Genomic DNA, 15,006 nt, shown 5'->3' with positions numbered 1-15,006 from the left:
GATATGGTAGTTGTAATTGTTCAGCTCAGAAATATCTTCGTGACGTATTTGATATCAGAAAGTTGGTGTATTCAAACAGTCGCAGTGTATTTTTGTTTAAAGCTCGTATTAATCTACGAGAAGTAAATGTATCTTTAAAGATATATTCTCTAGTTCAAAACCACACGGAAAGGATTCGACAGTATTGTGTTGGTTTTTTTTTGTTTTTTTTTTTTTTTTTTTTGTACTCCGCAACGTACCGGCCACTATCATATAATGCTGCGTGTGGTTCATCTTGGTGTAGAGGAGGCAGTAACAACATTTATGCATAGTTGAATTTTTATGTGATAATGCAAAATCTGTCTGATGTTCTGGTGTAGTTTTATTTCAGTTGCGTACAGGAGGAAGTAAAATGATTACTAGGTTTCACCCGTACCATGGTGGCAATATTGTTTTATTCGATGACAACACCGTGGCCTATCGCAAAGCAAGTTTTGCCAATGCACTTGCCTTTAGTGAAAAGCCTCTTCTACCTGGGGAAATCTTCCTTTTAGAGATAGAGAAGAACGAACGCGGCTGGAGTGGTCATATGCGACTAGGGCTTACTCAGCTTGATCCACAGACTGCTGCTGCTGCTGTGGGTGGTCTGCCGCAGTATGCGCTGCCTGATTTAGCCAACATGGGAACTTCTTGGATTTTTGCTATTACTAAGTCTCATAATAGTATTTATGAGTACAGCGTAATGCCAGACGGCTCCATGCCGAGTTATGAAAGACATAATGTGTTGGGTGATGAACATAGTATACGAACGTCAAGAGGTTGCATTCCTCGCAGCTTATTTCGTTCTTCACCACCAAGTGCTGACCACCAGGTATTGCCCACAGATGTTGGCAGCAGAATTGGTGTCGTTTATGTACCTACGCAAGGATTAGGAAGAGAGAGTAATTATGCTGAAATGCATTTCATCATTAATGGAGAAGATCAAGGGCCATGCACAATAGACATACCATACAAAGAAGGACCCTTACATGCTGTTATCGATGTTTATGGCACAACAAAGCAAGTTAGGATTGTACAGTTATATGGAGGTGAGACAGCAGTGATAATATTTACCTATCTCTTCCTTGTCAAATGTAAATTCTTACATGTACATTTCTATTATAGTATCTCTCTCTCTCTCTCTCTCTCTCTCTCTCTCTCTCTCTCTCTCTCTCTCTCTCTCTCTCTCTCTCTCCAGTGCTGAAGTGACACCTGTTGTGTAACTAATGCTAAATAATGTGACTGATTTAAGCATAACAATATTTGTATGTAAAGAACCATAACACAGAAAGCAAAGCTTTTTTTGTGTAGCCTATAAGAAACATTGTTATAAAACTTCATGGCAGTATAAAACTGCGTGGCGGAAGAGGGCTCAAACCCAGGATCTTTGCCTTTTGTGGGTAAGTGCTGTGCCAACTGAGCTACCCGAGCACAACTCACGACCCGTCCTCAGAGCTCGACTTCCACCAGTACCTTATCTCCTACCTCCTAAACTTCACAGAAGTTCTCCTGCATAACTTGCAGGATGGCATTCCAGGAAGAAAGGACCCTGGGTTTCAGTCCCAGTCTGGCACACAATTTTAAACTGCCAGGAAATTTCGTATTGCCACACTCTCTGCTGCTTAATAAAAATTTATCGTGGAAACAATCCTCCAGGCTATGGCTGTGCCATGTCTCTGCAATATCCTTTTTTCCAGGAGAGCTTGTCTCAAGTTTTGTTGGATGACCTCTGTGCAGTTTGCAAGGTAGGAGATGAGGTACTGGCAGAAGTAAAGCTCAACTCAGTTGGTAGAGCAGCTGCCCGCAAAAGTTATATGTCATTAGCAGATTAAAGAATTTAACTACTTTTCAAATATTTTTAGGTTTCTTATGCAAATGTCATTGTTAAATTGGTGGTATAAAAATATTTCCAGGTAGTATTTGGATCACTCTGCATCAGGTGATCCAGTTTTAGGAATAATTCACACTTAACAACCTTAAATTTTGTTATACGTGGTCTCATGATGCCTATACATTTTATATAAGTAATTCCACAAATTTTTAGCTCTCGATATTCTGTGCATGCCATTATGGAGTCCCAAAACACATTGACTGCAATGAGAATGCCGCCTCTCCCAGCAGAGCCTTATGCCAGACACCGTGAGTTGACTAGCTGCCACAGCAGAGCCTGATGCTGTGGTATGGCCTAGTGGTGAAATATCAGTCACTATGCTTGTGTTAGTCGAAGTGTTAAATCAAGGATGTCTACATTTTGTGAAGAAAACATAAAAGTTTTTGGTTGTCTTTCTTCGAATGGGTAAGCTACTTCCCTGAGAGTTGATACACTGGTTCTTAGTTGGACAATATTATGAAAAGGATGGACTGCTACTTGCCATATAAAGGAGACATTGAGTTGCAGACAGGCACAACGAAAAGAGTACTTGAGCTTTTGGCCAAAAGGACTTCCTCTGAAACAGTACACACACATTCACTCAAGCACAATTACATGCATGTGACCACTGTCTGGCCATTGAGCCATGAGTGGCCAGTAAAACAAATGAGGTGGGTCACTAGGATGTGTGAGAGTAATCAAGAGTATCGTGTCCTTGTAGTGAAAATTCACAAATAGTACTAAGCCACCAGCTGTTGTAAATGTAGAGAGCATACACATCTGGCTGAAAACTAGAAGTTACAAATTCTGGCTGATCATCTACTCAGTCTGAAATTTTGACAGTGAGTGACAGCAAGTCTTCTGAATCTCAATCAAGATGAATCCTTTGCAAGTCAGTTGAAAGAAACTGGTGATTTTCTCTTGTTCTGGCATAAGTGGATACGGAAGAAAGACTTCCTTTTATCGTAGAGGTTTGTATCTGAGCCGTGTCAACAAAAATGAATTTGATATTTGTCATTTTTTGTGACAAAAAATGTATTGTACAAATCAAACAGTGTTAGAATTATGTTTCTTTTGGACACTGCAACCAGTCATTTGACATTCCATGAAGCCTCTCACTTGTAGAGTTGCCATTGCTGGTGCCAAAGAAGTTGTATAGAACTTTTATACCAGAATCTTGGTGATGGTGGCACGAATGGATGGTCAAGAGATCCATCACTAAATTATAAAATTTTATGAAAATTGCTTTCTGTCTCTGGAAGTTCCCCAATTTTGCAGCAAAAACCGTGAACATCTGCTGTGTCAAGCCTTAGTGCTTTTGCACTGTATTTGTTCATTTTCAGCCACATAAATAATTATATGATGTACAGTAACTTGACAGTTTTCGCAATAAAAATCGTGGATGTAAACCTGAACAACAAACAAATAGTTTTCTGCAGAATACGCTCTAAGACAAAAAAGAAAAGAAAAAGTGGTGCACTGCAAAGGATTTATCCAAATGAGACAGAAATTGGTAGATGATGTGCATGTACAGACAAACAAATGATTCAGAAAAATTGATTAGGAAGTACAAAAGCGTCCGATTCCACCCGTCTGCCTTGACCCATGACGTCACAAATATGGCAGAAACGAGCATACACTATGACTCCAATATGGCACCTTTGACGTCATTACGTAAACATGACCACAAACACGAAAATACATTGAAAAACCAACACACACATGTTCCACAAAAAACCTAATGAAACTAATGGGACAAGTGTGGGAAATTGGGGGTTCTTGGGTGGGGACAAAGTAAATATAAACAAATTTACACACACCACCATACCAAACCACACAAAACGATGAAACAAACTGACAACACAAAACTCCCCAAATTCCACTAAACACAATATCCTCTGGAATTGGACACTTCCCTTGATCTATATAGCTCAACAGCAGCTCCTGATCCCACAAATAACACTTCCGTTGACCTATATAGTTCAACAGCAGCTCCTGATCTCACAAATTGGAATCGAACACTTCCCTTGACCTATATAGTTCAACAGCAACACCCGATACCGGAACAACCGCAGCCACAACCACGCATTGGGATCGAATACTTCCCTTGACCTATATAGGTCAAAAGAAACTACCAATACCAGATCATAAAACCCAAAACTACAACCACATCCACAATCGTCACTACCTCAAAAAACACAACAAACCAACAAAATTGGAATCTAACACTTCCCTTGACCTGTTATCCTTACGACATCTCCACATACAGCCGTCCCTGGTCTGAGATGCCAGAATTTTAGTAAGCCTTATTTCTTCATGACATACTGAACACTTCACGACTTCATCCAAAAATACGAATAGTTGAAGAAATTTCATTAGAGACAACGCACTGTCTCCCATTATCGCCGACAGCTGAAAACTGTTGACCTTGTCAGTTATATCCATACCTACCAAAGACATAAAAAAAAGCAATTTACCAAAATTCACACACGACAAACAGAAGAAAACTACAATAACGTCGAAATAACAAAACTAAAATCGTTAACTCACTAAAAAATATTCCGCTGAAAGCACAGCCCCAATACCACACACGTGCAATGCTATCATGCAAATGAACCCTATACGCCACTAACACGCTAGCCATAAACACACCACCAGAGAGAACCACCGGCCGCAACAATATGCCACCTATAAACACGCCACACACGCAAACTAAACCGAAAACATCACGTAACACACCACCAGAGATTACCACCGATCATATCAAAATGACACCTACAAACAGACCACTCTCACAAACTAAATTCCGCGGCGTTGTGACGTCACACAACAGCCTTACGTCACGGGTCAAATCTGACGGGTGGGATTGGACGCTTCGGTCGACCCAATTGGTTGAGTTATTCGAGAGAAAGAGCTTCACAAATTGAGCAAATCAGTAACATACTGGTCCACCTCTGGCGCTTATTCAAGCAGTAACTGAGCTTGGCATTGATTGATAGCGTTGCTGGTTGGCCTTCTGAATGATATGTGCCAAATTGTATCCAATTGGCTTGTTAGATTGACAAAATCCCAAGCTTGTTGGTAGGTCTTGCTCAGGGAGAGATACAGTGACCTTGCTAGCCAAGGTAGGGTTTGGCTAGATAAAAGGCAAGCAGTGGTGCATGGTCATCGGGGCTCAGTTCAAAGCAGGACTCATCACTGAAGACAGTTCTATTACAGTCAAATTCTAGGTTCAAAACAAGTCCACAGATGCACCGGACAGCAGTGGGATACCAACTTCACTGTTGCCCACAATAAGCCTGCCCATCAGGGATGATGGTCAGGGGTGCTATTACTTCTCATAGCAGGATCCCTTTGGTTGTCATCCATGGCTCCATTACAGCACAGCGGTACGGTACATCGATGATATTCTATGGCCTGTTTTGTTGCCCTTTGTGGAAAGCCATCCTAGACTTACATTTCAACAAGATAATGCCCGCCCTCACACAGCGAGAGTGACTACTACGTGTCTCCGTGCTTGCCAAATGCTGTCTCGGCAAATGGATCTCACCTCAGTTGAGAATGTTTGGAGTATTATGGGTAGGCTCCTTGAACCATCTCAGGATTTTGACGATCTAACCACCAGTTGTACAGAATTTGAGGAGTACATCCAACAACCTTATCATTCAATGCCAAGCTGAATAACTGCTTGCATAAGGAAATTTAATCATTTGTTTGGTTGTAAATGAGCATCATATCTACTGATATCTGTCCTGTTCAGATAATTTCTTGTTAGTGTGTGTCTTTATTTTAAGGTATTGTGTCTGATTTTTTTGAAATGGAATGGTGAATCCAAAATGAGATTTTCACTCTGTAGCAGAGTCTGTGCTGATATGAAACTTGCTGGCAGATTTAAACTGTGTGCCGGTCTGAGACTCGAACTCGGGAACTTTTCCTTTCGCGGGCAAGTGCTCTACCATCTGAGCTACCCAAGCACGACTCACACCCCGTCCTCACAGCTTTACTTCTGCCAGTACCTCGTCTCTTACTTTCCAAACTTTACAGAAGCTCTCCTGCGAACCTTGCAGAACTAGCACTCCTGAAAGAAAGGATATTGTGGAGACATGGCTTATGAGGGGACCTTCTGGGAGGTGCATCGAGTTATGAGCTCTGACTTTGCCTGCTTAAAATTGTAGGTGCTAATGCGGCCTTGTTTTTCAAATAATGCCTGTTAAAGTTTTGGCAGCTCTTTATATACAGAAAAGTTTCACTGTTGTGGCAATTGAGCGAGTAGCCAAGTGGCAAGCGAGCTAGACTCCCGTCCAGGCGACCCTGGTTCGAGACCCGTCTATGCTACTTTTGTTTTCGCGACGCTAGATCCATCGCAAAAAGAAGTATTCCATAACGTTAATGCAGTGGCGTTTCCTGTGGACTTGAGAAAATACAAATGCGATTGTGACGAAAATGAATGTGCATTTGTACAATGTTTGTGTTGTCGAAAGTACAAATGTTTTGATTGCTTTTACAAAAAGTGTCATCCGTCGGAATGTACTCGTCAGAATATAGGAAATATCGATAAACTTTCCATTTTTAATCCCTCATTTGTTTTTTTAATATTTCCTACCTCAACGGAACAAAATTAAAAATACAATGGAAACAAATTGAACAGTAATAAAATATTTCAAGAAATTGCATTACGGTTAATTTTCTGTTAAAATAAAAATACGCAAAAGTTTAAAACAAAATGTGACATTCAGTTTGTAATTTTGATTTATAGAGGCTTGTAATTCTTTTTAATCAATTCCTTACAGAATGTTGATGATTAATTATAAATTAAAACAGGCATTTGAAAAGAAAAAAAAAGGAAACAAAAGTAGCATAGATCGGTCTCGAACCAGGGTCGCCTGGACGGGAGTCTAGCTCGCTTGCCACTCGGCTACTCGCTCACTTGCCACAGTAGTGAAACTTTTCTTTATATAAAGAACTGCCCGCACTTTAACAGGCAATATTTCAAAAAAGTGGCTGCATTGGCACCTACAATTTTAGGATGTGGTAGGTACCTACCCACACTATAAGAAGGCGAAGTGGGAGCTCGTAACTCGATGCACCTTCCAGAAGGTCCCCTCGTTAGCCACAGCCTGGGGGATGTTTCCAGAATGAGATTTTCGCTCTGCAGCGGAGTGTGCGCTGATGTGAAACTTCCTGGCAGATTAAAACTGTGTGCCGGACCGAGACTCAAACTCGGGACCTTTGCCTTTCACGGACAAGTGCTCTACCATCTGAACTACCCAAGCATGACTCACGCCCTGTTCTCACAACTTTACTTCTGCCAGTACCTCGTCTCCTACTTTCCAAACTTTACAGAAGCTCTCCTGCGAACCTTGCAGAACTAGCACTCCTGAGAGAAAGGATATTGCAGTGACATGACTTAACCACAGGCTAGGAGACTAGGTACTGGCAGAAGTAAAGCTGTGAGGGCAGGGCATGAGTCGTGCTTGGGTAGCTCAGGTGGTAGAGCACTTGCCCACGAAAGGCAAAGGTAGTTTCAAAATGGTGAATTGTCAAGTCGGAGATTTTTATAGACAATTTTAGTATGAAATCTTCAACAGGTAGTTTTTTGAAGTAATGCACAGTCTGTGAGAAGCCATATTTTTACTCATCATTATTGTCATCTTCTTGTTCTATGTCAACATCTTTGTACATATTGGTGTGGTATGACAGAGGCATTTTTTTCCTTGACAGCTGTTGCACCACAGAAACATGCTGTCTTTAGATTCTGTGCTGTGCACTGTCAGAGCCATTGAAACTGGAAATTTCTTTGGTCAGTGCTAATAGCAACCCATTACTTTAGCATTCTGATGAGCAGATGGAGAGCGCTCTGAATGACCTTACAGTAACATACCATTCTAGAGAAATCATTGGAGAACCAAATTTCAGGACTGTAATTAAAGTGAACATCCCTCTGAAATTGCTTACCAGGAGTCAGTTTTGCTTTTGAATTTGAATTCAGTCAAAATAATAATAAAAATTTGGTGCCCTACGTTTTACAGTATCAGACAAAACCTTGTTTGTTTTTCTCTTGGCATAGTCAGAATACTGACCCCCTATTTTGTTTTTAAACTCTCCCTCCCTCCTCATCAGTCTTGAAATGTTTCGAGACTGGATTTTTAAAAAAGGTGGGGGGGGGGGGGGGGATGTTAATGCTTCGTATGTTCGTATGTTCATATGCTGAAGGTTCGTATTGATAACAAGAAGTTTCATCGCCCATGATGATTTTTTCCAGGAAACAATTGTCCTCATTTTTCATGTCAGTCGAATCACGTCAGGTGTCCAAGTGTTGATTTTGAAGGTGTGCAGGAGAAACTTCCAACACACTTTTCTCTTCTTGAAAACATTCTGGAGAACATCTTGAAAAGTAGATTTATTGGTGTTGTTCCGTCGTGATATAACACAACAATGTTGAAACACTGAAATTTACTGGCATATTAAAACTGTGTGGCGGACTGAAACTCGAACTTTGGACCTTTGCCTTTCGCGGGCAAGTGCTCTACCATCTGGGCTACCCAAGCACGGCTCACGACCCATCCTCACAGCTTCTGAATATTGACACAATACTGCCGCATGTACACTGCTGCCTACACTCAACTGGTCGAAAACACATCCATTATTTACAGTTTCTTGGTTCAAGCTGCCACCATGTGTGTACACCAGGAATGAAATCAGTCTCAGGACTTTTTGGGCAAATGTTGTACATAAGCATCTAAGTGGAACAGATTCTAAGACAGTAGGGTGGAGGAACTACTAGACTACTTCGTGGCAAATGATCTATTTTGAAACTCATTGTTTTTTTTTTTTTTTTTTTTTTTTTTTTTTTAATATTATCTAGAGGAGCTTCAGAAACAACAAAACATTTTTTTTCTTTTTTCTTTCAAATAACTTGCTCTTTCTGGTGGAAAAAATAAAGAATAAGAGGTGATAATATTTACCAATATAACATCAAGGTATGCATGCACAAATTTGAATTGAAAATTTCTGATGGCATGTTTATACATAATAACATCTAGAATATTCACAAATAACTGAGCTACATTTCAGTAAAATTGATTACAAGTAACTTCTGTACAGCTCTACTGAAGGGTAGCTAGAGTGAGATTAACTGCCCATGGGTGTTAACTAAACCATTCTACTAAAAATGAAAAAGTAAAAAAATTTAGTTATCTTAACAACCCTTCATCACCTCATATGATATTTTACCAATTAAAATGGGTAACTGCCATGTCATTAACTATTGTCGAGTTAACAGACTTTTAAAGGTTTTGTTAGCTACCTTGTTTTCAAATGTTCTTTTGGTTTAGATTTTGCTGTCACTAAATATGTTTCACTAGTGCGCACGGGGTTAAGTGGACAATGTGTTTTGGGGCTAACTGGTCAGTGGTTCAATTTTCCTCACGAAAAATATGCAATGTACCTACTCTTATTCTCATCGCTATATATGAATAGAAGCATTATTAACCATTGTAATAAAGCTTACCATGAATTACAGGGCTCATAATGCGGAGAATAAAATAAACCACCAGTCATTGAGATTATCTTCCAGAACTGCTGAAGCACACAGTTGGTCAACATATCTATGAAAAAGTTTCTTTGCAGAAATAGGAAAGAAGCATATGCACTACTAAGTCAACCCTTAAACAATACACGGAAAAGGCTTTTTTTTCTACGTATTGACAATGTCAATTTTGGCCCATCAAATGAACACTTAATAATTTTCACAAAAGTTGAAGAAAAGTAGTTTCTGACCCTATTACTTCTGCAAACAATATTCATTGTGGATTAACTACAAGAATTGTGGCTTATAAATTTGCTAAGGGAAATGGAAAATCTGTACCCTACAACTGGGAAAAAGACTAGAATTGCTCAGAGCATTCATAAAACAAAAAATCTTTCATAACGTATATAAGAACAGAAAAGTGTGTCAAGCACCAGTAGCGTTACAGAGGTGAATGTGAAAGTGTTATTCAACTATGTGGTTTTCCCTAAAGAAATATGTGTTTGAAGCATAAGACATAAACACTTTGGATGAGAAAGCAGCAATCACTGTGCAGCAGCCACAATTGGCTGCAGAGCAGGTGGACAAGCTACATCTGATGAGAATTCACTTGTTACTGTGGTTGTGATAATCCAGTGCCCATATTTCTTGGGTTTCCTAAGGTATGCTTGAAAGATCACATTCTGCACAGTGTCCCGTCTGACTCTAGGGGTGGACACACAGTCTCAAGTTGTATGAATGGTGAATTATTTTTATCATTTTTATAACACTTTGCAAACATGAAAGGCCTGCAAATGATGCTGGACAATTGTGGGAGCCACACAAGCATAGCTGCAGTATCATATACAAAAGACAGTGGTATTATTTTGCTGACTCTGCCACCTTACATGGCCCATAAGCTACATCCCCCTGATTTGAGAGCTTTGCTTCTTTCAATAAATTCAATAATACAGCCTTTGTGATCGTGAGGGCAAGCACAGAGGTATCAGTCACAACGTGTGATGTTAGTTGACATAGGGTTTTCCCCTTGCTTTCACTAACTGAAATATATGCAGCAGTTTTAGGTCATATGGTATTGAACAACTGAACATAGTTATCTTTGAATCTGATGACTGTGTGCCATCGAACTTCACTTCAGCCGCTCAAATTTTGATGGCTGAATTAATGAAAGAATTGATGTGTCATCTACTTCCACTGTTGATGTTTCTGACAAGATCATAATTGCAAATGTCAACATTCGTCAGCCTTTTGAAGAAGTCAAGATAAATGGAAAAAGAACTGAGACATTATTTTAAGAAGATATTTGGTCTCAGCACAAAGACCCTCTTCCAAGAAGAAACTAAATTAATGATTCTGATATACACCTTCATCAAAAACAGTCTTGAAGAAGAAGCTATACTAATACAAGAAAATAAAATAAAGAAATCTAGTAGATGTATAGGCAAGTGGTGTAAAATCAAAAGGAACAAAAACTTGAAGGGAAAGCTATTTGATTTGCAAGTCTGGAGGAATTGTTACCTATGATGACATCTTCAGCTGTGAGCCTCTTCAGATGGAGAAAGTATGGTGTATTTCTCAGGAAATTACATGATTGTTTAAGTAGGTGCCAAAGATTCTACAACTTTCAAACAATATATTGTTAAGGATTTGCAAGTTCTAAAAGTTGGAGCTTAAGTGACATTTTACACATGTACGACTGCAACAATAAAATTTATGCTAACACATAAAAAAAAATTTTTTGAAGAGGCTGGTGATGTGTGAAAATTACTTAATCCATTTCAATTAAGATTTGCTTAATACACAAGTATGTTATCTCTCTTTTTGTGGTTTGGTGACTTCAGTTTATGTTAGCTCTTTATTCTCCTTTTGTTGGCTATTGTGATTCTATAGTTTACTGTTTGTATGTCATTATACTATATTCCATAGAGTGCAGTCATTGGCTGTGTTGTTGTTTATTTTTTCTGAAAGTATACGAGTTAATGGCAGATGTTCAGTTAATCGCATTATGTGGCTCAGTTAACATCCTAGTAAGTGAATTGTGTGCAATTATGTTACATTTTTGGCCTCTGATTTTGTTGAGTTAGCCTACCTTTAAGCTATTTAGTATACATTGTTGGATAAAAATTATTGCGGTCACAAAATCGTTGCATTTGAATTTTCTCCAACTTTGATTTCATGTAGTCTGAAAATTGTGAATGACACAGCCTTAAAATTTTAACCGTGTTTAGGCCAAACACTCTTTGGTCTCAGTTTTAAGCTGTCTTGAATTTAGCCATAACTGATGTAGAACTATTACAAAGCTTTTCAGCTCTCTGCTGAAAAACTTCTTAAACTATGGATTCTTTTTGTATCTTGAGGTCAGATTTTGCACAGCTTAGTTTTATTCTTTAAGAATCATACATGCAAAATTTCATTTAGATTGGTGATAGGTGTGGGCTACCCAAAAGGTAGCAATAAATGTTAGTGATGTGAGTGACAAAATGATAGCAAAAAGGAATACTGTGTATGTGTTCACTTTGCCTTTTACTTTACTGCAATACAAATAGATTCTTTATAATGTTTCAGTTAATTAAGAATATGGCATTGTTTGATCATTTTCAGTGTCTACACTGCAGAATGCATGTCGCGATGCCATATTACAGTACATCAAGAAGGCATCAGTGGCATCTTTACCACTACCAAAGACACTAAAGGAATATTTGTTGTATAAGTCATGATAAAAGGAATATGCAAGTATGAATTGTATCTGAGAGGGAGACGTGATATTTTACATATAGTGGATGATAGTCAGAAGCAGATTTTCTTGTGCATCTATCCATTACTTGTGTAATAATATCCACTCTTGATATGAAGTGATAGTCATTTTTATTTAAGAAAATGAGGTCACTGAGTAATGAAATAAAGTCACTCATGATTCATTTCTCAAAAGTAGCAACCGTATTGCATTTTGAACTGTGTGAACCATCATGATGCTGGTATATTGGTAGAGGCATTGTGAGGACGTAAAGTAACGCTTACACTTAATGAGTCTGCAGTTACAAGTAAATACGCTTACATAATCATAGTGAACTGTAAATTCAAAACTCACTCTGAATATCATATATTGACACACAGGACTTCTCACATGGAAGTCTGAGGTGTGTATTGTTGAAGTGATACGAAAGGAAGTTCTTTTGCCAGGCAATATTTTGTTCCAGATACGTCCGTCTGTCATGTAAATTCAGAATATGTGGTTAAGGAAAAAATTGCTGGTAACAGGTAGATTAGTTACATGAGAGCATCTTCATTTAAATAAGGGAGACTGGATATGTTACTAATCATCCACTGCCACTTGGTGACAGACACATTCTACCAAAATACATTTCAAACAGTACTGTATAACTGAAGATAATATTTTGCCTCGCCGCCATCACCTAAGTGCTGTTATAGCACTGTGGAACCACTAAGTTTGTTAAAAACTCAGTTTAAATAGACATAATAAACTTCCTTATTAACAGTAAGGTAACTACTGTCTGACTTGCAGATTTAATTACCTATGACCTACCAATTTATGTTATTTATATTTGATCTTGAGATGTTTTTCCTTCTTCTTTAATGTTGCTGTCATGTTTGCACTTCGAAACGACATTTTTTGCACACTGTTACTAAATGGGACACATTCTTCTCTTAAAACTGGATCTGCATCTTTTTATACTATTTTGTTATCAACTGTGTCCTGATAAATGAAAATTCTTAGGTTGGCAGTTTGTAATTTAACAGAAGTGGCTAAAGCTAAGAAACAAAAATGTGTGATATTTTGTCTTAAGACATTACCATCAAATGATGGGTGGATGTGCCAAAACTTGGGCTTTAGTTTTGGATATGATGAATTGACTTTAAGCCCCTTCCATATTTTCAATAGTGTAGGATGTACATTATTTTCCTGCTCCTTCTCTACAAGTATCTCACGTATGTCATTTTGGGTGTTGCATTTGGGCATTTCCATGCTACAGATAGAGATGTAATGTACAGATTCCTAAATTTATATATATTTTTTCTTAAAAAATGATAACTGTCACTTTTACAGTTCAATTAATAACCTGTGGTCTGTACAGTATAACGAGTTATGAAACTGCAATTTTTCCTTTCATTTATTGATTTTGTAGATTTTTTTCTGTGAATAAAACACATGTGACATTTTATTCACTTATGTTAACTATTTGATCACACAGACATTTATTTCACATTTGGCTGTAATTTTTGGGCCATGCTTTTCTGCCTCAAATGTGTTGGAAATAAATTTTCAGCCAACTCAAATTTAGTGTTGCTTTTCTCTTAAGAGGGATCACTAACTTAACCCAAAAAGACTGAATAATAACATGGTATACACAGACAAGAACATAAGCACTAAATCATCTTTAATAAAAGACAATTCACTGTAATAGTAAGCAAGAAAGAAATGTTCCCTGTCTTGCTATTCTTTATGTAATTGTAAAAAAAAAAAATAAACATAAGTTTTCTTTACAGGTTATTCTAGATAAATCTGCATCATTATGACCGTTTATGTTGACCTGACATTGTTTTTGATTATGTATTTTCAGCTCACAGTGATAGTTTTGCTATTTCACATATCTAGCTCCCAGTACCTTTTAATTAGGGAACATAACATTCAAAAGTATTTCCTATAGTTCTGCAGCCAGTGTTGATCATCTTGTATTCTACTAGAGCCCTTTGTTTTGTTGTTAAGAATGCACACATATAAGTAAATCTGAATACATATGTACTTCTGCACTATGGAAAATTTGATAGGCAACAAATGTAGAGTGGAAGTTCTAAAGGAGGTTAAGTGCCATAACACTGGTTTTTATTTATTTATGCAAAACGTGATAAATACCACAGAAGAAGATCTATGTTGTCAAAACTCTGTAATGAGTTACATACTAAAGCACACTATAAATGCACTAAGATAGTTTCTTAGAATTAGTGGACAGAATTATTATTTTGCAAAATTGTCCTTGAAAATAGAAAAGGGATATGTGCCATAATAGAGGGAAACATTCCACGTGGGAAAAATATATCTAAAAACAAAGATGATGTAACTTACCAAACGAAAGCGTTGGTATGTTGACAGAGACACTAACAAACACAAACACACACACAAAATTCAAGCTTTCGCAACCCACGGTTGCTTCATCAGGAAAGAGGGAAAGACGAAAGGATGTGTAAACTGAAGAAAATGTGCAAGGATATGTTTAAAAAAAATTCACAAAAAAGGATATTTTGTGATACTGAAAGCAATAAAACAAGGTGTCTGTAAAACAAAATATGACACTTGTTTTCCACACAAATCAAGATAAAACCAGTTGTTCCCTTTATCAAGAGATTTTTTCCTAAAGTTATGATTCCTTGCTCCTTATTTAGCAAATCTAACTCAGTGGATAGATTTAGCAATATCTTGCCCAGTGCAGTACCAAAAAGTCAGTCTTTCCTTCTAATCACCTCCATGATCTGGGGTTCTGGGTGACTTTTCTGAACTCTACCCATTTTCCTAAACCTCACCAGTCCTTTTCCTGCACCCTTCTTTCTTCCCCTTCCACCCTTCTCCCAGAAG

General features: G+C 38.1%; 1 protein-coding gene across 1 annotated transcript; it reads left to right on the top strand.

Moving 5' to 3' along the window:
• The first annotated feature begins 207 nt into the window (after positions 1-207).
• LOC124798064 (neuralized-like protein 2) lies at positions 208-13,847 on the top strand. The gene is made up of 2 exons (XM_047261292.1): positions 208-1,067; positions 12,018-13,847. Exons 1-2 carry the CDS (start codon positions 392-394, stop codon positions 12,131-12,133), a joined length of 792 nt encoding a protein of 263 aa, XP_047117248.1. The 5' UTR covers positions 208-391; the 3' UTR covers positions 12,134-13,847.
• Positions 13,848-15,006: the final 1,159 nt, after the last annotated feature.

This window comes from Schistocerca piceifrons, chromosome 5, assembly GCF_021461385.2.
Source record: "Schistocerca piceifrons isolate TAMUIC-IGC-003096 chromosome 5, iqSchPice1.1, whole genome shotgun sequence".
NCBI classification, from domain to species: domain Eukaryota; kingdom Metazoa; phylum Arthropoda; class Insecta; order Orthoptera; family Acrididae; genus Schistocerca; species Schistocerca piceifrons.
The sequence above is the reverse complement of the archived record's forward strand: the minus strand, read 5'-3'. Positions and strand labels throughout refer to the sequence as shown.